This window comes from Colletotrichum spaethianum (genome assembly GCF_022836535.1).
Source record: "Colletotrichum spaethianum MAFF 239500 DNA, contig08, whole genome shotgun sequence".
Taxonomy (NCBI): Eukaryota; Fungi; Ascomycota; class Sordariomycetes; order Glomerellales; family Glomerellaceae; genus Colletotrichum; species Colletotrichum spaethianum.
The window spans coordinates 867,688-893,510 of NW_026054778.1; the positions used below are offsets into that span (position 1 = coordinate 867,688).

Sequence of the window (25,823 nt, forward strand, 5' to 3'; positions counted from 1 at the left end):
GTCCCGGCTCCATCATGGCGCTCCGTATACCCTCCATTATTGGTGATAAGTGGCACGAGTCTTTCCGCCAGTTCTTTTGCTCTGATCTCCAACTCTACTACCTCCCTCCCCTTTTGGCGTCCGGCCCTAGCCTGGGTATATCCGCATGGTCTGGTCTCGACTTTACCTTCGCTCCCCGTTCGCAAGGTTTATGTGCAACATGGTGTCGTCCTTTCTCTCTCTCTCTCTCTCTCTCTCTCTCTCTCTGTTGTTTTTTCCCTTGTTAGAGACGTAATGCCTGTCGCGTGGGCACTCACCCTGTTTGGCTCGTGCTGTTGGGCAGCGGAGAGACTCGCCTGACTCCTCACTCTTGACCATGCCCAAACATTCGAATCCACTTGCCATCCCAGGCCGGCCGGCGGGCTTGTTGGCCCAAGACCAACGATTCCAATTCTTTGACGGATCGCATCAGGACCCAGCTGGACTGACCTGGCCTGGAAACGACTGCAACTGGAACCGGAACTAGAGCTGTGACTAGAATCTCTTCGTTTGACCCCTCATCCACATGGTTCCGAGGCTAGGTACCTCCCCCTCGGCAACACTCCGCTCGTGAAAGCCCCTGCAGCCCTCCCGGATCACAGCCGGCCTGCAAGACAGACAGACAGACAGACAGACAGACAGACAGACAGACAGACAGACAGACAGACAGACAAGATGGAAAGAGATGGATAGCCAAATTGTCATCCACTCATGGCAACCCTTCGCACATTTTCTCCGATCTCCAGCCGTGTGTGCTTTGCATACTGCAGCAGCCAGCTAAGCTCAGCTTAAGCTCAGCTAGCTTGACGAGCTGCGACCGGATAGCAATCTCTTTGCTCCGCAGCCGCCGCCGCCGACTTATCGATCTATCTGAAAACTGACATTTTTCGTTCGCTTCGACCCAAAAAGCACATAACTGCATCTGTGCTTGTTCATGCCTCCCGCTTCTTTGCTCGCTATTGGCACAACGGCCGAATGAACAAGAAAAAGAAGCCCGAGAGCGGATCTGCTGGAAAGGATAGGATGCCAGGTTCATCATGTGGGGAGCCAGGGATTTGACAAAACACTGGCAGGGCCATCCCTGCAACGCACTCGCTGCCAAAACGAGAGCCCGACGTCAGGATCCTCTTGCTTCTCTTGCCAAACACTCTCTTTTCATGATCTTCGTACCCGAGCCTGATTGGCCCCAGGAAGGTCGCCGACAGAATCTCAAGTGCCCACACCCAGCTGCTACACAGACCTTGCCCGAGGCCCCTCTCCATGGCCCCCATGCCCCCCCCATTGGCCTGGGACGGGATCAGGATTGGGCCTAGCACCGCGGCGGATTTACCTTGCAGACGTCCCGTACGGACTCGGCCTACTGACACTCCAGGCAAGTTGCATCGTATCATTTCGATACTGGACTGAGGTTCGTCCGTGACCCCTGCCTGTTCCTTGGTTTCCGCCGCAAAAGGTTGGAACGCAACGCAAAACCTGCCCGCGGAGATATACGACAGAAAAAGGGCAGAAGAATCGAAAACGACGGTAACCAAGGAGCGCATCAGACCAGGCCCCAGTTCAAGGTGGCTTCGGTTCCGCGTTCCCTCCTAACCCATTACACCTCCAGGCTTCGGCATAGCAGGAAAAGAAAGCCAGCCTGCCGGCCGTCGGCCCCAAGCCACTAGCCGTGATCCATCCCGATGCCTCACTTTCAGTCTCCCCGGCCCCTCTCTGTCCTCGGCCCCTAGGGCCATGTTGCCACTTGTGGGTGTATGGGATGAGACAAGCCACCTCCTCGGGAACTATTTCCTTCGGATCGCTAGGGTCCTCGCCAAATCTCAGCCCTGATGGCCCTCGCCGGCGACCACCGAAGGGGTGCGTCTTCTAGTTCATACGTCAAGTGCGATTATTGTCGATGGCAGGCCATCGAGTGGACGCTCCGTCGTCCAAGTTTAGTACTACATTTCGTCACGATGAATTTCTCTGCTACAAATCCACACCTGCACTGCCGCCGTGGGCGTGCACTATGGCGAGGGGATGGGTAGGAGGAGAAGGGGGGAGGGTCTAAAAGGTCTAGAAGGGGGAGGGCGTTTTGACAAGGTCCTGTAGGCGTCTCCGTATGACGAGATAAATGGGCTCTTGTGAGGAGATAATCACCACCATGGTACTGTATGGGCTATGGTAGGCGCAAGTGAGCCTCTATCCGGCAAGGTATTCATTCATTCCTCTTTTTACCTTTTACCCTCTTTTTTCCATCCCATCGCTTTCGTCCTCTGACTGGTCAGTTGGTTACTCTCTTCATGGGCTCTTCCTCTTACTTTTTTGCTCACAATCTCCATCTCTTTTGCTCTTCCACCCCCCCTCTGGCTCTCAGTCCTCTAACTCTCCACACCACCCTCAGCTCTTTTCCTCTCTGTCCTTCCACCCTCTATCCGGGCCTCTCTCTGCCTCTTCCGCAACTAGACTCCCCCCCTCCATCACGCTTTTTCTTGCGGCGCCGAGTTCGTGCCATGTACATAGTTTATGAACACACATTCACAATCTGGGTACAGCCCTGTCGGCGTGTTTGATCCTTGTCCTCGTCTTCCAAAAACAGTTGGGAGTTGGGCCGCTCCCTGGTTCATCGGCATCTCGCTCCCACACATCCACATCGACGAACAGATGTTACCTTGTCCACCACCAAAAAAGACACCCCTGCAACTCTCGTCCTTCTCCCTCCCTCTTACTGAGCCAGGCCAAGCACCATTCTTGTACACTTGCCTCTGCCCCCAAGTTCACAGACAGGAAGAGGTTTGTATCAGGGAATCCGGCTTAGCTCCAACCGACGTTCCGAACCTGACCGTGCAGACCTATTGGCCTGTTCATGGATGATGCTTCTTTTTACACACTACTTCTTTTATACCTCTAGGATCCGTCTGCACCGCCCCTCAACCTGTCTTCTTCTCGCTCTCCTTTTGCGTCCCACTCACCAAGGCCTCATTGTCCTTGATTCCCATTGCTAGTCACTCCTTTTTTCGACACAGAGAGCCTTGTAACCTATAATATTATTTTCCTTTTTCGAGGGGGCTGCCTCTTCGCATCTATAATACCTACTCTCCGGGAGCTGGCTCTCTTTATCCCGCCAGGAACCCAGACGACCAGCTGCGCGCTCTACCACTTTCTCAACTTCGTCACCAAAGCATCAAAAGAGGTTGTCGCTTATCGCAAACTCACCACGCTCCTTTACGTTGCTGCCCGGTTATAACACACACATACATACACGCACAAACAAACACACACACACACACACACACACACACACACACACACACACGCGCGCACACACACACACACACACGCTATTACACACCTTCTACACCACGCTGAGGACGGGAATCCCTACCGCCTCCCACCACCACTAGCCTCATCGCGAGGACCCGCTGTCCCTAACGCTCATCATCACCCAACCCGTCTTCGAGGAAGAGACCAGAAAGGGATCAAGAGGCATCCGAAATAAAGAGGAACCAAGAAGGGAAAGAAAAAAATCTACCCCTTCCCTGGCCCCAACAGCCCGCTACCACTCAAGCTGCCTGCCCATTACTCGCCTGGCCCGGAGATTATTTGTATCTCTCCGCCTAAGTTGGCCACTGCGCCAGATTCTTCCAAGTAAGTTCCTGGAAATGCTCTCTTGCGGCCTGTCGGATCGCACTCGTCGATACGTGGGCAGTGTGGATCCCCCCCCGACTGCCACCCTTGGTGTCCCTCGTCCGAGGATCAATGCTAACAACCCACCGTCCCCGTTCAGCATCAACCCAATAATTGAATAACCGCACGCTCCCTTGCTCTCCTCCTGTCTAAGCACCATGGATTCTGCTCAGGCACAGCTGTAGGCCCCATCCCGTCCCTGCAGCCTCCGGCATACATGACTTACAAGTACAATTTAGTCGGCAACAAATACAGACACCTTCCTTCACTTTCAACCCCAACAACAAGTTCAGAAGAGACGTCCCGCCTCGTATAACGCCCATCATCAACATGAACGGTAATGACATGCCCGTCAAACAAGAGGGCGTAGGAGCACCTGCTGGAGTCTGGACAACCCCAACGTCCCAAGGCATGCGACCCCGACCTGCGACCATTCACGAGGGCTTCTCCTACAGTATGGGCGACGACTTCGGCGCCCTCCCATCGTGGGATTCATCGCCCCTCCCATTCCAGCAGACGCCCAGCGACGCCATGTCCCGCCCGGTCTCGGTTCATCAACAAGACTTTTACCCCGTCACCACGATGGAGAACAGTGAGTCAACCTCGTCAGAGGCTACCTCGCATGCTAATGCGCGTATCAGACTGGCATCAGAAGCCTTCCGAGGACACGTTTGAATTCCCCGGCCTGGACACTGAGATGATTGGCCAAGCATACACCACGGACGAAGCCATTCCCGTCCTTGACTTGAGATACCAGCAACAAGATAGCGAAACCTTCAACTTTGACTGCGGCCCCAATCCGCGACGCATGTCGGGCTCATCATTCACCATGTCGACGTCGGGCGCTCTCTCCGACATGCCATCCTACGAAGACTTCTCTGCCGCCCTGTCAGAAGCGCCATCATTCAGTTCAGACTACCCTCCGCCGTCCAACCGCAATTCGTTGATGTCGTCGACGCAATTGTCCCCCGTGGCGTCTCCCCGGATGACCCCTCAAAGCCGATCTGAACTCGTCAGGACTCAAAGCCGCGGCCGAGCCTCTCCGTCACCCCGCCCGGGAATGCGATCTGCTCCGTACAGTGTTGAGCGTGGAACGACGAAGAGATGGTCGACAGGATCGTACGGAACCCAACAGAACCGACGTCAAACACCGTTTGTGTTTCATCCTGGTCACGATGCCTTCGGTGCCCACCAGCGTATGTCTTCGAGACACTCATCGCCCACGATCCAGCATCAACAGGTCCCTCTGAACTTCACCAATCTCCAAGCCGCGCAGCAGCACCCGTTCATGATGGCGGCCCCGCCGCAGTACCAGAGAAACAGCATGAACAACATGCTTTTGCCGTCGCAGTTGCCGTCCAACGGCTTCCACCCCGAAGCCCATCACTTCGAGGCCCCGCCGCCGCTCCTGTCCCATGGACTCTTCCGTATGCTTCAGAGCAATGCCGACCCCCATTCTCTTCACAGCCACTACACGGACCTGTCAGACCCGCCCGACCTGTACGCTTCATTGCACGAGGAGCAGATCCCACCCCCTCCCGAAGACATGAACCCGTCCGACCCTGATCTTGTCCCGCACGAGCAAGAATTGCGGTTCGAAGGCGACTTGTACACCCCCAGATGGGTTAGAGGTCACGGCAACAAGCGTGAGGGATGGTGTGGAATCTGCAAGCCTGGCCGTTGGTTGGTGCTCAAGAACTCGGCCTTCTGGTACGACAAGTCCTTCACCCACGGCATCAGCGCCGCCACGGGCAACCCGTTCCAGGAGCCCCAAGAGACACGCCGGATGGACGGCAACCCGGATGTCTGGGAAGGATTGTGCGGCAGCTGCAACGATTGGATTGCTCTTGTCAGCAGCAAGAAGAAGGGTACCACATGGTTTAGGCACGCGTACAAGGTATGTATCACGGCATCGGTTGGGGCAGATTGCCATGTGTCACCGCAGGACTAACTCGTCTCCTTTAGTGTCACACCCATCCCAAGATCAAGGATGCGCCAAAGCGTCGACGGGAGAGCAACCACAACCGCAACCTGGCGGCGTCTCAGATGGCCAAGCCAAAGGTTGAGCCGCAGCAACAGCCAGCGCCTCCCATGCCACAGCAGGCCCCGATCACACCCCAGATGACCTCGTCGGCCGCGTCCGCTACAAGCACGCCGACGCCCGCTCAGATGCAGCAACAGCACCAACAGCAACAGCATCAGCACCAGCATCACCAGGCCCAACAACATCAACACCTTCAACAGGTGCCGCCGCCTATGCCCCAGATGACTCACGGGCAAATAGGACAGAGCCACGGCCAGCAGGGCAACGTTATGAACCCTCTGGAAGGCATGCCTGGCATGATTTGATGGCTGCCAGCTGTTGCTTCATCCATCCTTGATCTCGAGAGTCTCTGGTTGCAGAACCACACCCCCCCAAAAAAACGTACACGGTTGATACCACTTCTTTCTTGTTACTGTTTTTTTCTTCTTTCCTTTGTCATAGTTTGGCCTCCGCCGCAGCGCGTGCCTGTGGTACAAACACCCCGATCCGAAACGTCGTCACGAAAAACAACGAAGCCTTTTTCCTTGACCCTACCATTTATAGACATGGGCATCATGTGATACCTCAGAGGAGGGAAACGGGAGATTTTGGGAAGTGTTCAAGGGTGTTGGGTTTCTTTGTTGGTGTGTGGACAAGAAGACAAGAAGACGCCGACGATTTTACTGCAAACTCCCCTTACCCTGAAGAGGAGTAGAATGAGAGAAAGAGAAAAGGGAAGGGCATGTCATGACGATTTCCAAAATATCTACTACCTTACCTATCACCGACACAATCGCCACGGTTGACCCTCTCTCTCTTTCCTCTCCTTTCCTTTCGTCTTCGCCCGCCGCTGTCTACATTGATTCCACGTATGAGCAAAGCACGACTCTACGTTTTTCACGCCCCGTTCATGAGAAGGATTGATTGAGTCTTGTTCCGCACGGTCGCCCTCTTTGTTTCCCCGCTTCATTTGCCGCCACGTTCAAACACAAACGACCCAGAGTGCAGGATCCGATAACGGCCAGTCACCAACGAAGCCACGCGAAGAGGGAAGGGAAAACGGGGCCTAATTCCGATTGTCTCGAAAGAACTTTGTTTGATGTTTATCTTTTGCTTGTTCACCCGGGTTTTTTTCGGTTGTTTACTCTTTTTCTTCTGCTTTCTTTTCCTTTGTTCTTCCATCTCTCTCTCACCTGGGAAGTTGTCCAGGAAACCATAATCGTAGATAGTTAAATAGTGCCAGGTGGCCCTCCGAACCGTGGACCGCGCGTTGTTGTCATTTTTTATTTTTATTTTATTTTAGTCATTGTTTACTGTTTGTTTGAGGAGGACATACCAATGATATCAAGGGGAGGAAAAGGTGGAATTTTGGGGCTTTTTTTTTATAACTCTCTCAGGGGAACGGAAAAGGAGAACGAGGCGAAATGCGGATGGGATAAGGGGGTAAAAAGGACGGGCGGAAATTTTTGAAAGTCCCTGGACGAAAGAGGGACGATGCCACGGATGGGAGGGGAGGAAGCAGAGGGGAAGAGGGGGGCATTTGTCCGGTCCGGACCAGAGAAATAGGGTCACAATGGGAAGGGAAATCTTTTATCGTTGGGAAACCTCGTGGCAAAGCAGTACTAGTTAGAATCGTTTTCACCCAAACCGCGCAGAATGAGGAACACACGGTCATTTCAGAAAAGGGCACCTTGGTGAAGTCGTGATTTCGTGAGACTTGCGCCAGTTGGCCCGACTGCCCGGCCTGCACTTGTCACGGAGAGCAGGGTATCGGACTTGTAGTCACCATCCATAGAGCGCAAAGAAGACCACCCCAAGCAATCCGCCATGGGTTCTGCTCACAACCCGGAACACAGGACCTCTCTGAGCTGCCTCCTATGACTCCCCAAACCCCAACCTTAGTTGGCAGCACTTAACCCGCCATCCCGGCCGTGAATCGCGGTGGCAGTGAAGCGCCGGAGAAGAACATGGAACGGCCCAAGAAGGGGAGGGCCCTTCTGTCCCCGGTTCAGTAAACGGCGCGGGTTCAGGGGTCTGGCGGACAGAGTCACGGTTCCCTTCCTCCAGGGATTGAAAGATAGGGGGCTACGATACCAAGGACAAGGGGAGGGAGGGACGTGGCATGTAGTATCGAGACGTGTGTTCCAAGAAGGGACCTGCCATCCGGACTCGTACCTTTGCGGGATCCGAGGACAAGGACAGGAAGGTGAAAAGGAGAGCCACCCGGATGCCGATGGGTCAAGATCGATGGAGGAGGTGTTGGGACGCCGAGCAAAGGGACTGGGGCCTAGGCCGCGGGCATGGGAAGTCGGAGTGTAGTCGTCTTCTCCGTCATGGTCCCGCAACCCTGCCCTGCGACCTGTGCCCCTAAAAGGGTATGGTCCAGGAACCGCCAACTACCGACTGGGGCTGATGTTGTTGGGCCACGACGTTGTTTGTTGGCTCTGTGTACTGGTTTCGTACCCCTCCCGAGCAGACGTCGACAAGCCTCATGCGTATAGGAGTGTACCGGGGTAAATGGTACATAGGCAAAAGAGCGAGCGGAACAGGCTGGCTGCTCCACACTGGCTGTCAGGGCCTAGGGCACGCTAGAAGCAGGGTTTTAAGGAAGAACATCAGACCAGGAACCAGACAGGGTGACAGACAAACTACCGGGCTGGGTCAGGAACCCGGCATAGCCGGTGAAGAGTGAAGGATTACTGGCACGGGGCCCCGTATGGTGGAGGCTGCTGGAGGGACCACCACCTGCTTCGCTTCGATTACCCGCCGGCGGGGGACGGGCATGACTTCAGATTGCGTGTCTGAACACCACGTCGATGCATCTCTGGGAGGGTTTACCGTTCCAGTATTCTGCTCGAAAGCTGGTTCAGATGGGGCTGATGGCGGAAGAGGAGCCGCTTGGTCATTTGGATGCAAGGGCGAATTGAGTTGCGTGTCGCGTGTATGTGGTTCCTCTCGAATGCAAGACACGTGCATGATCGACGGGGTCTCGCTATGCACTGCCCAGAAACAAACGACGGCACTTTCGCCGTGGAAAGTTGAGGTGACGGCGGTTATTTTGACGAAGAGTTTGGACGACCCGAGCGGCCTTCACTTGCGAGCCCGGTGAAGCCCGGTCGGGAATTCCCAAGACGACTGACTGGGAGGCAGAAAGCTGCAACAAGCTCTCGTTTCGATGGAGAACGGTACCCCCGGGCGATGCGGATGGAGAGAATTCGGTGCCGGAGACCAGCCCTCCCGGCATTTTCTCTCGCTGGAGAAGCCCCGTTTGGTGATCCCCTCAGGGTTATTCCAGGAAACTAGTGTGCTTTGCAAACTTTTCCCTGGCACCTCCCACTTTTTCTTTTCTTGAGATGGTTGTTTCGATTCGACGGGTATCCCGGGAGAAGATCCATTTAGGCAAGAGAACCAAAAAGGATCTGTCCGTGACGGCGGCGGGCAGTACCAAAGAGAGGTTTCTTGGAGTCTAAGGGGGGGTGCGTGTCCAATTTCCCAAATTCATGCGTCTCGACTGGGAGACCCCGCCATTATGTATCCGAGAGGTCGGCGCACAAGCTCTCTATATTCATCTGGCTGACAGAGAGGTGATAGGCGGAAGATCGTGCTTATTTTTTGCCCTACGGACGTACAGCAAGCAGGGTGACGCAACAACCGGGAACGCCTAAGGTGGTTCCAAGGTCGTGGTATTGCTGTGTGTTCTTTGTTCTCCGTGCTGGCCCCCGGTGATGCCTACTCCACGGAAGTGGTGTACGAGGTCGTATCCGGGCTTTTCGTTGTGCCCAATCGGCCGTGCGGGCAAGGGGGACGGGATATACCAGGAAGAAAAAGGGGCAACGTCAGGTCGGAACGACTGGCGAGGAAGTTGGCGTTGACGCCACACCCCGGTCCCTGAACAGAAACTTAAGGGCTGCCACCTGCCACTTTTGAGGTCTTGGATGATGCTGTAGCGGTCTCGCATCGTACGATGACCGGATGAAGAGGAGGGATTGCACAATGACATGGACTTGTGGTAAGATGGCACTTCCTAGCGCGTCAAAGAGGCTCTCGCCAGATGTTGGTGCTGCTCCTCAGTCTCAAAGCGGTGGCTCCCAATAGCATTCAACTGCAACCACTTAAAACCCCTTGCAGCTGAAGCGACAACGAGCCAATGGAAAGCCGGCGAGAACATGTGCTTACCAAGGCCCCTCCACCACACAGCAGCTGTCATGAAGTGGTGTCAACCAATCGATCAGTTGTTTGCTGTCCTTCATGCCACAAATTCTCCGCTCCCTTTGTTAGATGGATCTTGTTTTCGAGGTAAGCCATTGTCCTCGACTGATTGGACTGGCTCGAATAGCTCCGCATATGTTGGTCCTGTTGGTGTCACCGGCTGGTCAACATCACTTGGTGTACAATGTCGGAGACAAGTGACTGTGTTGAGACTGGCTGTAGTCAAACGTTGATGGAAGCCAGAAAAGCAATGGAGCGCTAATCATAGCAGTGAGTTTTCCGTTGTGTCGAACGAAGACAATCAATTCCAGAATCGCAACCGGTTGCTAATGGTACAGGCATCGTCTGATGGCCTGCTTTGTACATGGCGACGTGTGCACCCTTAAGCTATTTCGTCTGATGCCTTCGTATTGCGCTATGGTTTGAACCCCGAGCAGCAACTTTGTGCTTCAACGACTGGCGGCCACGACTTTATACCTAAGATATTATATGTACATAGGTAAGACGACCGGTATGTATGAAGACCTCAAATACTGTGCCAACATGGGACTTGGATGTGTAAAACTACGCCCTCACCATGGGAGTTCGTCTGATGGAGCTACATGCCAAGCGCTTGGTGAGCATCAACATTGTCTGACAACTAAAACCAACTGCGATTTTTGCGTGTACGGTCTTTGCTAGTCGACCATGTTGGCTTCTGGAGCTGCGCAACTGGTATTCGGGGCAATGGTGGTTGAGTACAGTCCCAGCATACGTGATATCATACCACCAATATCACCTCCCGGTTATCTTGCTAATGAGCTTCATGGAGAGCAACCCAAGCTCAAGCTAACGATTTGCCAACTTTGGAGAGGAAGAGGATAGTGGGCTGAGGATCATACCGGTCTTGGCAATGTCATGAGTTGACGGAGGTGAGACGTTTCGCGGTACCCGGCTGCCGCAGTTCGCACTCTGCATCGTCTCCGAACAAGTGCTTGCCAATCTTGTGCATTCCGTGGTTCGTGCAGGAGAACCCGGCTATAATTGAACTCTTAGCCTACAGGCGACATCCGAAGGTCTTGCGAAACGACCAGGCAGGAAATGTCAGCAATATTGAGCAATGGGATGTATGATGTACGTTGCGCATCGGTGTCCCTAAAGAAGTAGTTAAGGGACAATCGCCCGGCCACTGGGCACCTCAGACATGTTTTCCGACGACTGCGTGGGCCCTTTCCGGACACCGAGCCGGTTGCCGAGAAGGGCTTCGAGTCGGAAATGAAGGACAGACTCCAGCTAGAGGACACATAATGCGCAACTAAGAAGGAGCTCATCTACTACGGGCGCCGATGCTCGAGCGACCGGGATTGTGTCTCACTCTGTCCTTTCGCTTGGCCTATTCGGCAGATGCTCATGTTTCCCTAAGCTTTGAATCTTTTGAACTCTGACTTATGTTATGGGGAATGGGAAGGGGGGGGGGGGGGGGGGGGGGGGGGGGGGAGGTTGAAAAGAGGCTCTTCGTCCCGCTGCAAATACCCTGGCGACTCGTTGATATCGGACGGAAGGTTTCTCGTTACCTGCGTTGTCTCTCCAACCGATCGATCTGAGGTTTGAAGATGCAGAGTTGCTTCCACGAGGTTTCAGTGCACTAGAGAAGCCCCTAGCTGAACATAGCTGGAGCCTGCTGAAGCCGACTCCGAAACAGTGGGACCTCCCGGCCTATATCATCCTGCCTCGTCCATCTCTCTGGGCCAGAGCGAGGATGATAGCGAGTGTTCGTCTTTCGGTGTACAGCAGATGGGTTAGCGCAAGTAGCATCACCACGGGGAGCCCCGTTAAGCAACACGGCGACGTCCAGCGCTCTCAGCTCCTCCTTTTCCTATTCGCTTGGCGCGCTCACAGATGCCTTGCGATCCGGTGATGTGCAGCGTGTCGCGGGAGAGGCACGAACAAGGCTAGTATCGGTAGCGCAGGGCGCCGCGTTGACTCACACATGCCGCATACGTGCCTCCGGAAGTCGTGGTGGCCAGCCCAGCAAGTTTTCAAGGAAGGTTGCCGGGTCGTCTCTCAAGGCTGTGGAATGACACCACGAGTGGTTACGAGGTGTTGTGCCAACTTGTACAAGATGACCATGGAAGAAATGGGGGCAAACTGTCTCACTGGCAGGGCGGGCTGCATGGCCGTCTGGATGCATCGTGTTTCGTCGTCATCATCACATCAAAGTCAGTAGGTTCGACTTGGTACCTAGTTGTGGGCGGGAACGAACGGTCTTTGGCAGCTGCCATCTTATCCTGGTGCAACTGCTACTGACGTTGGTTGCTCCTCGCCCGGCCTATCATCACCTGCCCAGACATTCCTGCCTGCATACGCTTATAGCAGGACTACAGCCGAGTCGAGGATGGCGCTCTGCAAGCCGTTCCTGCCTCCCTGCCTGCGGAGAGTCCTCTCCCTATCTGTCTTCCCCACCCGCCTTGCGGTGCAGTTGCGAAAGATATGATTGCCTTTGCTGAAGTACCTTGCATGACTCTGCAGGCGATCCCTCTTCGCATCACATTCGAACATTTCGCTTGTTCTGTAGCCGAGGCGTTGCAACCAGCAACCGGCTCAGCAACTCAAGTTGACTTAGCAACGAACGTCCTGATAAAGTCCAGACACAGCGCCGGAGCTATTGATCGACTGGCTGCACTTCATAGTCCGCAAAGCCGATGATGGAATGTATGTCACCGAGTCTCGGAATGGTCAAACTGGAGCAGGTCAGAGCAGAAATCAGGTCAGGTCAGGGCAATTCCCATGTGGTTAGACCAATGCTGATTTGCATGTCTTGGCCGCAGGCAACTGCGAGCCGCCCCAAGACAAGTCAATTCCACGCAGGAACATCCTTGGAGCAGCCCCTTCTTCAGCCCCTAGAGTTCATCGCATTTTCCACGTCGCGGTCGCGGTGACAGCCGCAGTGACAGTGAGTACCTACGAGCTAGCCGCCGCCGCTCAGGTCGAGCATCATACCCTTGGCAGGCCTAGGTGTTCATCTCCTACGGACGGCGCTGTCACTTGCCCTTCAGGTGCACTTGTTCGCAGATGCCAGTTTGCCACTCTGCAATGACTGGCCCAGAAGACAACGCCAGCTTCAGCGCCGACTGAAGATTGCTTCCCAGCCCATCATCCGGTTCCTGCGAACCTTGAAACCCCGAGTGCGCGCTGCTATTTCCTTCGGGAGGAACACCTTGACGTGCTGTCGCCGCATCGCAGCGTCATTATCTGCGCAAGAGCCGGCTGTAGTTCTGGCGTCCCTCACACTGTCAGAGTCAGTGCGCTCATGGTGATTCGGCGATCAGAGCTGGGGACTCGGCCAACAAGGCCCCAAGCGTGGCTCAGAACACCCTTCTGTCTCCCTGTCTAGCCACCTTTTGTCCTGGACGGTCAGTTCCCCTCACACTGCATCGGGGTTAGAAGCAGCCAACACCGTTAAGGGGCGTCATGGCGTGTGCTGTCATGTGCTGTCCGGCGATAGGGACCCGACGCAGGTGGCTTCAAACCGAATAAAGAAAGAAACAACGGACGGGCGAACGAACAAAATCAAGAAGCAAACGTCGTTTCGTTTAATTGACTGGACCTTCAGACTAATTAGCAACCGCCGTCCCCCGGGAAGCCCCTAGCAGGGAGACGAGGTGCCTGCAGTCTATCCCAGATGGTAAGCAATCCAGTCACACCAAGTGCGCTGTGCTCCGCTGGACAGTGCTCCTGTCCCGTGGTCTTCCGCCAATAGAATGCACCGGCCCACGAGATACGTACCCTTGATGACCTTAACTCGAGGTACTTTACGTACCTGTGCATATTGAGCATCCCAAAAAATTTACCGAGCATCAACAAGTCTCCAACGAGAGAAAGCCCGTCTCTGCCTAGCTTGCCTCTACGTACCATTGTGCGCCGTCCTGAGGTTACCTGCGCCTCTTCACAGTGCTGCTGCTGCTCGTGCAACTGCTGCGGCTCTCTGCGGCCACTGTTGCTGCCACTTCAACCAGTTGGCTGTCCCTTCCCTCTTTCTTCCTCCCACACGGTCAATCATTGGTCCTTGGACGTTCCTTACCTCTTCTCCCCCCCTCCTCTCGTGCTGCAACCTCCAATCCCGCGTTCTGTGGGAAGCGCTGTGCCTGCCTACTACTACGGACAAGGCTGTTGCTCTGCTGGTCCTACGACTCTGACGACTAGACATTCATCTGCTTCTGTATCCTCTTTTCCGCTGGCACGCTCGCTGTCTCTCCTGACCGCACCTCACGGACCTCCCTGCCCGCAAACTGCAAACCGTCCCTCGACTCCCAGCCTCCCTGCTTCGGATTACTTGGAAACGCTCCTGCTCACACGAACCCTTGGTCCCTCGCTGTAATGCCATTTTAATGAATCTACCGTCCTCGAGCTTCCTGTAATGATCAATGATATACGAACCTGAAGTCGCCCCACACACTTCTACATTCACGAGCCGATCCATCGATATCACGCAGCCCTGCTTCTACTCGCCTCCAACTCGCCGATTGCGACTCTGGGACGTTTTTTGGCCTTGCCCGAAACCCCTCTGCATCCTCAAACCTCGACAATTCCGTTTCGTGACGGTGGTTCATGTCATGTCGAGTTAGGGTTGTGTGAACTACAGTAGAATTGCTATGAGTGGGGATCAGCTGGCGTCCAGGCAAGATTTCAACCAACCCGCCCCGTTCACGTTGGTCTTCTGCCTCCCAACAGGCCGCAAGATCAACAGGCCGTCTCTTCAACAGAACCTCCTTGGCTAACCGTAAAGAGTCTGTAGCTTTGGAAACCCAAACGCTCAACCGCCCACGCCTAAACAGACACCCACTTCCGCCGCTTTCCCGAGTCCCGTCTTCGAAACCCCCAAACAGCGACAAGGTCACTTTGACGACGCTGGCGGTTGGACGCCTTGCTTTGCAGAGGAATACTCCGTCTTCAATACAACCCCCGGCAACCTTCGAGGTTCTCAGGGCCCCTTTCCCGACTTTTCCACTGCAACATACTCCTCGGCCAGTCTGAAGAGGCCCTTGTCCGCCGAGAGTCTTGCTGCACAGATAGCAACCCATGCCAACCACTTCTCGCCCAATCCGAACCTACCCTTGCCGCCAGTTGCTCCCGCTCGACGACTGCCTTCCTCTCCCAAACCCCCGAACGAACAATCCGAGTTTTCTGGTCAGGAGGACGGATCCCCGTGTCTAGAGACCGCATCGCAAGACAGGGTGTCAGAAAAGCCCAAGGGCAGGGAGAGCGCTGCGGACCTGAACGGGCAAACCGCCACTCCTCCTCCGTCTTCCCACAAAGGTGGGCGGAAACTGGTTCCAAAGCTTCAGGCCGACAATATGCAGAATGATCACGGCTACGGCCAGCCAGATTTTTCCGGGACCCCACAACATCCCAATATGGCGGCCGCTTTTGTGAACGGCACCGATATGTTCGGGTTTCCCTTGTCTGCTCCAGCAAACGTTTCTGCGAGCTTCTGGGACCCGAGTGCAGACATGTCAGGAATGGATATCGACTTTTCCTTTGGTCCTAATGTTTTCCAGACCTCGGGCCACCGTCACATGCCTTCATTCGACGCCTCGCAAATGTTTCAGGAGGCGAGTGCTCTGCCATCCTCAAATAGCCAGGAGAGCTCCCAGCCTATCAAGCGAACTCGACCTCTGGCTCCTAAGCCTGCCTTGCATAATGTTCAGTCCACCTCAGCAGATATCTCCATGGCGTCGACCTCGTTCTCGACGTCGGTGGATGACCCCTTTGGCATCGTGAGCCCGGGCGGAGTCGATCCGGGTCTGTTGTTTGGCCGACCGTCATCCTCCCGTATGGACACCAACATCCCCGTAACGCAGGGCTCGGCACAGTTCGCCTTGGCTGTTGCTGCGGAATCCCATTCCAGAGCACCAATGCACAACGACATTCGGCGTTCCCTTAGTACGAAAGAGCTGGGACCCGGTAGAACAGCTGGCAATGCATCTGTGAACTCGCCTGTCAAGGCCCATGGGCGTCCCAGTGGCCTACAGCGGAGCGTCAGTGAGAACCGAGGGCGCCGCGGGTTGGCAAAGGCAGCGTTGCCAAAACTCGCCCCAGCCATACAACCAAGACCGCAGGCCACTAATGGACCAGCAGTTGGCTCGGGCCGGCCACCGAGCCGTCCCTCCGGCAGAATATCGCCTCTAAAACAGCAGAATACTCGCCTTTCTAGCCTAACCTCGATACCTGAGGCTGCCACCTCGCGCACGCGGGCCGCTGTCAAGTTCACCATTGACTCGAAAGGCAGAGCAAGAGCTGAGACCACCATGGTGGTGGACGACCCAACGACCGACAACCCGCAGAGAAGACCGGTAGCCCGGGAAATGCCACGGAGGGAGAAGAGCTGGGAATCGGATGACGACGAATCTTCAACAGACGATGAGCCAATCATCATACCCAGCCGAAACACCTCTTTTGCGCTACCCGATCCTCGAAGACCATCTTCGGCCTCTATCTTTCACTCGTCTAGAAGAAGTGTCAGCGAACACAGTTCGAGCAGTTTTGGAGCGTCAGTCTCGCAGCATGATGCCGAAAGTGAAGCGGAGACCGTCATGAATGAGGCGCCAGGAAAGGGAGGTGACGCAGCAAGCGAGCTGCGGAAGCTGGTCGAGAACCGACAGAAGCGAGGGCTTCAGGTAGCATCCAACCAACGATCACAACGATTTACGTCCGGAAGCTTTCAAGATCATCATGGGTGCCTAATGTCGCCGACCGCATTTACTGAAGTCAGCCTGCCGTCCCCAACAAAGGCGACTTACAACGTTCGATGTGTATGCAGAAACGGCGCGGATAAACAAGGAGAGTATATGGTTCAATGGTAGGCTGCCCAATTCGTTCCAACCAGACGGTCGGTGCTGTAACTTTGATCAAGACTAACAGTCAGCTAGCGAGTCTTGCGAAATGTGGCTTCATGGTTCTTGTATCAACATTTCCAGGCGGACACTTCCGACTGTGTATATCTGTGCTTTCTGTTCGAACACGCCCAACATGCGAGGCGGTCGGCTCCGCGGTAATGGTCCGACGCTGGGGCTGTCAGGGGCAAGTCCCTTGGCCCGCAAATCATTCCGATAATCCGTGACTGTAACAAAGCCGAACGATAATGACCGGGCTCAATAAGTCGATGACGGTACGCATGAAAAAGAAGAGTCTAGAGAACAGGGCAGTTCGCCATCAAATCATCTTGGATGTTGATGAGTACATATGATGCCCGAGTACACACTTGCGGCTTAATGATAAATAACGAATGAGTCGATGCTGAGAATCCCCTCTGGAGCGCTCAGAGTTAAAGTGATGATGCGTAGATCGTGACAGGTGAGCATGACAAGGTGTGATTTCAATGTTCGGGAGCCTTTAGTATCGAGGTTGGGCATCCAGCCGCGGCAACAACATCGGTAGAGCACTTCCTGTCCTCGGTGTGAATCCATCCGACGCGAGGGTCGTCGTTGAATGGGGCGGCCGGAAGAAGACGATTTAGTGGAAACCGGGACGAACCGGCGCCGACAGAAGCCGAACGAAGCTCCAAAGCTTATGGAGCGCCTGAGGCTGCGGGGCGTGGGCTGAGCTCACAGCTCCCTGCACCTCCGACTTCGGAAGGCGGGGTTGAGACCGTGCCTGCACTTTTCAAATCTTGTGCGGGATGCGGGGCAACAGCTCATCTGTTTACCGGTACTAGGCATTCGCTGACTACACTTTCTCTCCTCTTCCAACTTATTTCTCCAATTGCACAGATACCCCTTTTGCTTTGACGCTTCCTACGAACCCTCAATCTTTCTCAAATCACATTCAAACATGGCTACTCACAACATTGTGGTGTTTGCTGGCGACCATTGTGGTCCTGAGGTAAGCTCGATTGCCGGAAAGGAGCTTTGCTCGGCAGATGTGAGTTGGGAGATGAGGGGGAACAAAGCTAACCAAACCTTGTTCTAGGTCGTTGCTGAGGCTGTCAAGGTATGCCTATGGATCCAATTGCCAGCGAAAAGGCATGCATCAAGAGACTGATCAATCCGTGTCTTTTGTAGGTGCTCAAGACAATTGAGACCAACAGCCCCTCGGCCGGCAAGTTCAACTTGCAGGAGCACCTCCTCGGCGGTGTAAGTCTCAATCAACCCAACTGGATTAAGCCCAACGGAAGACCAATTGAGAGGCGCACGCTGACGAAAACACACACAACCAGGCCTCAATCGACGCCACCGGCTCTCCTCTCACCGACGAGGCCCTCGCCGCCGCTAACGGAGCCGATGCCGTTCTCCTTGGCGCGATCGGCGGCCCGAAATGGGGCACCGGCGCCGTCCGCCCGGAGCAGGGTCTCCTCAAGCTCCGCAAGGAGATGGGTACCTACGGTAACCTTCGTCCCTGTAGCTTCGCCTCTGAGGCTCTTGTCGACTTTTCTCCCCTGAAGGCCGAGGTCTGCCGTGGTACCGACATGGTCATCGTTCGCGAGCTGACCGGCGGCATCTACTTTGGCGAGCGCAAGGAGGACACAGGTGACGGCAAGGCATGGGACAGCGAGCCGTACTCGCGCGAGGAGGTCGAGCGTATCGGCCGCCTGGCGGGTTTCCTCGCTATTGCCCGCGGCGAGAAGACGGTGTGGAGCTTGGACAAGGCCAACGTGCTGGCAACCAGCCGACTGTGGCGCAAGGTCATTACGGAGCTGTTCGAGCGGGAGTTCCCCCAGCTCAAGATCGAGCACCAGCTTATTGACTCTGCTGCCATGCTGCTCGTCAAGAGCCCCCGCGCGCTGAATGGTGTTGTTGTTACAAGCAACTTGTTTGGTGACATCATCTCCGACGAGGCGAGTGTTATCCCTGGTAGCATCGGTCTGCTGCCCAGTGCCAGCTTGAGCGGTATCCCCGACGGCAAGGGCAAGTGCAATGGTATCTATGAGCCCATCCACGGTATGTTGGAACCCAAATGCACTCCTATAGGTTCGTTTCAGGTATGCTAACGACATACAGGCTCTGCCCCCGACATCTCCGGTAAGGGCATCGTTAACCCCATCGGCACTATCCTTTCTGTGGCTATGATGCTGCGCTACTCTCTTAACCTGCCCAAGGAGGCCCAGGCGGTCGAGGATGCGGTCAAGGCCGTCATTGATAACGGTGTAAGGACGAAGGACCTCGGTGGTAACGCGGGCACCAAGGAGGTCGGTGATGCTATCGTTGCGGAGTTGGCTAAGGCCCTGAAGGCATGAGTGATGCGGCCAATATGATGCCATCTTAATGAGTTGGGTTCGCAAAGGCGGACCCGATGCTAAATTGTAAAACGTGTTTCAAAAAAAACAAATCAAGAAGACAGGCGGGATTGGGCGTGGAGGCTTTATATAGCTCGCTAATTATGATGCGAGTTGACTAAGGTAGAGAGAAGGCTTAGTTGAATTTTCGGTATGAGAACCTTTCCATGTGTTCTCAGTTGTTGTAGCTTTTGCCTCCTGTAGGCTTTAAGTCGCGTCCCTCTGCGCAGTACGTCGTCGTTGTCGTCGTTGCTTTCTTACTTCTGCTTATCCTCTCTGGATGTGTCATAGAAGAGGATAGACGCCGGAGGCAAGAGCCGGTAGGTTGGGAAGGTCGGCCGGTAACCCTACCAAGTAGGCAGCAAGGTAACGCTTTTAGTCTTTCTGGCAGTTGGTCGAGCCAGGTCTTCGCGGCCAAATTAAGCCGCTCGGACTAACTCACCAACACATCTCGGCAGTGATTATCTGCGACAGCCCATACTTTATCCAGTTCCTTCGGAAGTAGGAGGCTCAACACTGCATCACACCAAGCGCGGCCCCTTTTTCCTAGGGTGCCCAAGGCTTGGTCCCTTTGCCTGTTGTTTATCTGATTTGACTACAACTATCCAAAGAAATGGGAGGTCAAGGCTTTGCATTGTCAAGCCATGCATAACTCGAGTGAGACGGCCATTCATCACATATCATCTGCATATGAGGTAGCTTGTTGCTCCCACACATGTGTAATCACAGACTTGAGGCATTCCATTGGCGTCAAGACATTAACATTGGAGGCCTGCCATCTCAGCCCCGTCGGTCGGTCCAATTCGAGTTCAGTAGAGACTTGGAGGCGTTCGTTCTCACCGTCGAAAATCAAAACGTTCTTTTCGCCTCTCAGTCACAGAGTTTTCCTACGACGTTGATCATTTCCTTTCATGTTCCTGGCCGTCAGAATTATTCTTAACTTCTCCACTCGTTTCTCGACTCCTCGAGGTTTATACAGTACCTCCCCCTCTGCCCGAAAATCCACTGTTTTGCCGAAACTTCCATTCAGTGAGATCCCGCAGACAAACCCTTCGCTACTTTACAAGTCCCAACGTCAAAGTTTCATGATTCAAAGGAGAATGACGCCTAACCAGACCCTATCTTCGTTTCCATGGAGAAATTTTGCGCGGGTCGTCTGGGCCCTGTTTCTTTTCGCCCAAGATGTCTTGACCGAATGGGTCGTCTACGTCTTGGTTTTCCAATCGATGACGGCTGTTGCCGCCCTATATCTCTTCCCCCCTCTCGATTTCGTCCTCGGTCGCGGCTTCGGGTGCTATATCGATCTCTCTCTTCACTGGTTCTTCGTGCCGATTCGAATCGAGCTCAGCACCTTTGACCATCCCACGAAACTCTTTGTCTTGGCACTTTGGTCTCTTGCGGCTCGCCCTTCGCTCATTGTCGCCGGATGGATCGTTCGCAGGCGCATGATGTCTGGAGAGGACGAACCGCAAGCACGATGGATATTCGAGTTCTTCTGCTCGTTCGCCAACAGGCATCATTGCTTCGTCCCGGATCCCGAATTCTATTTTCGGCAGGGCCTGTGTCTTCTAGGCCGGGGCAACGGCAACGGGGCAGTGTCGCTCCATTTAGGAACCCTCTCTCACGAGGAACAGACGGAACTCATACTGATTGCGGTCAAAGTTATGACGCTCTGGGACAAGGTCGTTAGGCCAGAGTATGCCATTCGAAAACGGCAGACAAGTTTGTGCCCCGAAATACCTACACCGACTTCTAAAGACAAAGGGCTTATCAGTAGTATCTTTCCAGAAGGGTCTTCAGCCCAAACTTCTTTCCAATACTGTACGAGACGGGGAGTCCAATTCTTTGGCTCCCGAGGCCGCTACCCCCACCGATCTGGAGCTCAAGACGAAACAACGTATGAAAGACATTGCACGGCGCCTTCGGCGGTACAGGGACTGGTTATTCTTTACATTGATGTACTATTTTGCGATGACCTACTGGATATCGCGAATCTTGGGGGAGTTAGTGTCTGATCGTGCAAGGCGGTCTGCCGAAAGAGTCACCTCTAAGTCGGAGAAAAAGCCTGGCGTCGACATTAGTCTGGAATCGAATCGAGGCCCAAAGAACTAGTGTATTCAAACGGGCTGTCAAACCTAGACTTGTTTGTAAGGCTCTAAAGCTATCGATCCCTGTGGTAATGCGTTTCATAATGAGACGACACGCACATCCAACGTAGCCTTTCCGTTTGTCTATGAAACTGGGAACCTTTGAGGGGAAGACAGGCTCAAGCAGTCGGGAAAGAACCAGACTAATTGAGCAAGCAAGTCAGTGCGGAACAAGGGCGAACCTCTGAATAGGATGGCAATTACAGGATACAAGATGACAGGAAGGTCTGGAGTTGCGCCAGTTTCTTCTCCCTCCTCGAATTTTTTTGCCTAGGATCTTCTGTTCTCATTGTTCTTGGAAACTTACATCCGGCCGGCACGGGGGCCAGACGACGTCTCACAACGGGTTCCACATTCCCGGACTTCGGCGGTAGAAACGTTGGTAGGTCCACTTTTTGGCGGTGTTCCGCTCGGTCATCAACGGAGCACCCCGCTTGACTCCTGCTTTTTAGAGAGGTACCTCATGAGTGTATACCGAGTAGCTTGATGTTTTTTTACAATGGGGAATCCCATAGCGGACGACTGAGGACCGAATGCTACGCTGCACCCGCCAAGCTCATGTTCAGCCACCCAATTACGCATCAGCCTACTTACACAATAGACGTCCCGCCACTGAACCATCATGCTCGGCAGCTGTCGTAAAACTGCACCCAATCAAGTAAACAAGGGTTCCAAGGCCTTCAGGTAATGGGTACTCCTACTTCACGCCGTGACGCCTTCGTCAGCCCAATCCCTCACCAAGCAGGGGAAGGAACTGTTAGCGAGCCTCTCCCAACCAGACATGACGTCCAACACTATCACATCCCGTACCCCTCAACCATTCAAAACCCGAGCTCTCTAGCGCCTTCGTTCCCCCGCCCTCCGCCCGGGAATCCATGACAGCCCAGCCGCAAAGCGACCCCGTTGGCGCCGGCCAAGAGCCAACGTCACATCGGCATCCCGACACGAGGTTGCATCGATCTGATCGCTGGCCACCACACACACAGTGCACAGAAGTATGTGGAGCAGTTGCAGCCAGTCGATTTCGGGGCGAGTGAAAAGAGAGCGTTGTCACGATTTTTTTCCTTACGAGAATGCAATATGCTATTATTTTCCTCCTCCCACATGACCTCCCATAGCGAGCGCCCCTCGCAAATCTTCTATGTACACGAAAAGAATTAGGGTCTACTACTAGTTTGCGATCTTGTTCCCTTTTGCGAGAATCGCCGGACCTCCGTTAGAAAAGAGTGAGCCATCCCGATTCGCCTGGGATACCATGATCCAAAAGCTGCACCGCCTTGTGTGCTTTCCACGTGTCCCATATTTTTCCGCTTTCCAGCCGTCGTCAGAGAGTGTAATTGGGTATATTGGTATATCCGTGCCGTCGTAGCCTTGAGCTTGTCGTGAAAATCATGTGGACAGAGTCCATTGATTAAAAACCCGGCGCTTTCGCTACCGGCCAAGAGGGTAGAAGTATAGTTGGAGGCGTGTGAAAGACCAAAAAAAACATTGAGATAAAGAAGGGAAACAAACGTCCATTGTTTCAAATCCGAGTTTTTAGAGGAGCGCAACAGCACCAAAGATGCCGGCCAAGACGACAGCGGCCGGCGCCTTGCGGGCGTCCGCAGCACCGGTCGGAACAACCACGGGAGCGCTGCTTGCGACCAAGGTTTCCGACACGGTAGTCGCAGGAATCGTGACTGCGCTGGTCGTGGGTACAACGATGGTGCTGGGCGCTCTAGTCAGCGTGGCGTAGGCTGTGCCCGAAACGGTGACATAGACCCAGGACTTCTGGGTCACGACGTCCTCGCCGCCAATGGTGACAGCGTGGGTGACCTCGACGTGCTTCGTCTTGGTCTCGACCAAGACCTCGGTAATAGTGTGGACCTTCTCAACGGTAATGGTCTTGGTGCCGGTTGCTGTAACCCATTGGGTCTCGCCGTGCTCGATCGTCTGGTACGTGGTGACGGGCTTCGTGATGGTTTCATACACTTCTGTCGAGAGGTGCTGGGTGGTCTTGACGGTCGTGTACACGTCGACCTTTGTGGGGACCTGAGTGACAATGGTTGAGGTCGAGGTCCACGTGACGACCACGGTCTCTCCGCCGACCGTCTTCGTCTCGGTGATGGGGCAGAGGCTGGTCAGGGTCGTGTACTCGACGTCCTTCTCAGTTTGGGTGACGTCGGGAAGCTTCACAGTTTCCCAGACTTTGGTCGGCACCTCTGTGACAATTGTCTCGGTCTCGGTGTACGTCTGGGTGATAGTATGGCCGTCCTGAGTCAAGGTCTTGGTCTATCAAGAGTTTTAGAGAACTGCAGAAGAAGTTCAGAGTGTACCCAGACTTACGTGAGGGATGAGCTTGGTGATGGTCGTGTAGTCGACCTCTTTGGTCTTCTCAGTCACCGTGGGGCCCGGGACGGTTTCCCAGACCTTGGTAGGGACCTTCTCGACGATCGTGCTGATCGTCGTGTACGTCTTGGTGTAGGTGTGGCCATCGCCGGTAACGGTCTCGGTCTGAAAGGTTGTCAGTTTTGACAGCTCATCTTGAACTTTTGGCCAATGCTTACCACAGGGCACAGGCTCGTGTACGTGGTGTAGTCAACATCGGTCTTGGTGACGTAATCAGTGTGTCCTGGGAGAGTTTCGTAGACTGTTGTGGGAATCTTCTCGACTACGGTCGAGGTGGTGGTGACGACCTCGTAGTGGGTGGTGCCGTGGCCGGGCTTGGTGATGGTGACCGGGCAAACGGTGGTGTAGGTGGTCGTGATTTCAGTCGTGATGGTCTTGGTCTTGTCCTTGCCCTTGTCGTGGTCATGTTCCTCGGTAGCGAGGACAGTGGCAGCGAGAGCCAGCAGAGCAGTGGTGAACTTCATGGCTGCGGACGGAGGGGTCAGAGCAATCAACGAGAGATACTCTTGGAAACGATGGTTGGAGAAAACGAGGGCTTCGACGTGAGCGAGAGTCTCTTAAGTAACCTTAACGAACGAGTTACTTGATAGCACAAGGCCACGAAGTGGTGGTTGGCTGGGTGATGGGGAGAGGTTGGTAGAAGCTGCAAGAGAATGGGTAACAAAGGGAGAAGGCTCGGAGAACACGGGATGGCTGGTGAGCTTATATCTTGAGTTTCTGAGCATGCGGCCGGCCTGCCCGGTCTGCCTGCACCTGGGCAAACGGGGCGTCGAGAACGCAAAGTGCGGAGGTTGCGATGACATCTTGCTGGTCAGCTAACAGAGCTCGACGATCTCCACAGCAGGCTTGCCCTAGTTTCTGGCCATGTGGACGGCAGACAGGCCACGGCCTGGCCCATGGAAGACAGTATGGGAGAGTGGAGAGGCCAAGAAGAGAATGCCAAGCTGTGATACGAGAAGAGAGGATCTTGGGGATGCATAACAGCAGATGGGAGAACCAGAAGCTTCATGGGTGGCTGGAGAATAAACCCGATGGGGTAGTTAAGGTTGCTAGTGTTGAACAAGCTCGTGGTGTGTGTCGATGAAGACCAGTCTCGACCGGATGGCGACACCGCAGCACAGAGCGTGATTCGATTCGAGCCAGAGGGTGAAGCATACGCCATCCGGTGTGCGTAGTGCGACTGCGGCCAAGAGACGAGGTTGGACGACGACATCAACAAATAAGAAAGGGCGGGCAAGCTTACTAGGACTCAATGGCATTCAAGTTTGCAGAAGGACCTGGCAGACCGCCCTACCCTGGTCAACGATGTCGCGAAGGTAGACCTGGAGGTCAGCGCGATGGTTGTCAGCGTAGGCTTTGATGGTTGGGCGGACTATTGTCGGGCACGGCCGAGTCTGACAATGACGCTACATAACGGCATGGTCAATATAATCCGGGTCTCTTATGCGGTGAGTCCCAGGAATCCCTCGGTTCAATGGCAACCAAGACGAAAGAACGCAGAAGCGAAGCCAGGACTTTTGTCACTTCCGTCTGACTAGGTGAGTGAGAAGTGGACAAGGCAGCACTGCAGCTCGCAGGGTGATGACAATGTTCGCTGGCGATCAAGAGTCCCCTCATTTTGGTTTCCCGTGCCACGGTCGTGGCCGTCGAGCATGCCTTGTCTTCATCGTAATGGAATCGCTCGAACTGAAACTGAGTCAAAAACTAACAAGACGCGGCGGCTTCGTGTTGATGGTAGTGGGAGGGCTTAAGCTATCAGTTGGTTTCTGACCGCATCTCCGTGGATTGAGTTTCCCTGGCGTGCTTTGGAACTAGGCGGACTGAGCCGAAGCACACATATTTTGTTGTTGCATTGTCGTACAAAGGTTGTGTGCTCGTTGTGCATCTAGGAGCGCTCGTGTCCAGGTCGTGGCACGAGGCCGGAAACCTGTAGCTCGCGGGAAAGGTCCAATCAACCTATGCACCCGGATTGTGGCCTAAGTCCTTGGTGCACAGGAACGCATCCAACCAGGCCCAAAAGCCAGCCCCAAGCGAGGCACAAAACTTGTTTTGGCGTGGTTGCCAAGTCTAACGGAGACGCGACTGTGGTAACCAAGCCGGCGCGGGCAAACCCAAGAAAATAAGC

At 54.5% G+C, this 25,823-nt stretch overlaps 4 protein-coding genes across 4 annotated transcripts; 3 read left to right on the forward strand and 1 right to left on the reverse strand.

The window, feature by feature from the left end:
• Positions 1-4,011: 4,011 nt before the first annotated feature.
• Positions 4,012-5,632, forward strand: ColSpa_04083 (meiotic expression up-regulated protein 26; the record flags this gene model as incomplete). Its single annotated transcript, XM_049270295.1, has 2 exons — positions 4,012-4,273; positions 4,323-5,632. The coding sequence occupies 2 exons, from the start codon at positions 4,012-4,014 to the stop codon at positions 5,630-5,632; spliced, it is 1,572 nt and encodes a 523-aa protein (XP_049126252.1).
• Positions 5,633-15,306: 9,674 nt separating this feature from the next.
• On the forward strand, positions 15,307-16,755 carry ColSpa_04084 (uncharacterized protein; the record flags this gene model as incomplete). Its single annotated transcript, XM_049270296.1, has 1 exon — positions 15,307-16,755. The coding sequence occupies one exon, from the start codon at positions 15,307-15,309 to the stop codon at positions 16,753-16,755; it is 1,449 nt and encodes a 482-aa protein (XP_049126253.1).
• A 967-nt stretch (positions 16,756-17,722) lies between these two features.
• Positions 17,723-19,124, forward strand: ColSpa_04085 (3-isopropylmalate dehydrogenase; the record flags this gene model as incomplete). The annotated part of the gene is made up of 5 exons (XM_049270297.1): positions 17,723-17,773; positions 17,861-17,881; positions 17,953-18,024; positions 18,108-18,828; positions 18,889-19,124. The coding sequence occupies 5 exons, from the start codon at positions 17,723-17,725 to the stop codon at positions 19,122-19,124; spliced, it is 1,101 nt and encodes a 366-aa protein (XP_049126254.1).
• Positions 19,125-22,846: 3,722 nt separating this feature from the next.
• Positions 22,847-24,162, reverse strand: ColSpa_04086 (uncharacterized protein; the record flags this gene model as incomplete). Its single annotated transcript, XM_049270298.1, has 3 exons — positions 22,847-23,581; positions 23,636-23,803; positions 23,857-24,162. 3 exons carry the CDS (start codon positions 24,160-24,162, stop codon positions 22,847-22,849), a joined length of 1,209 nt encoding a protein of 402 aa, XP_049126255.1.
• Between the last annotated feature and the right edge of the window lie 1,661 nt (positions 24,163-25,823).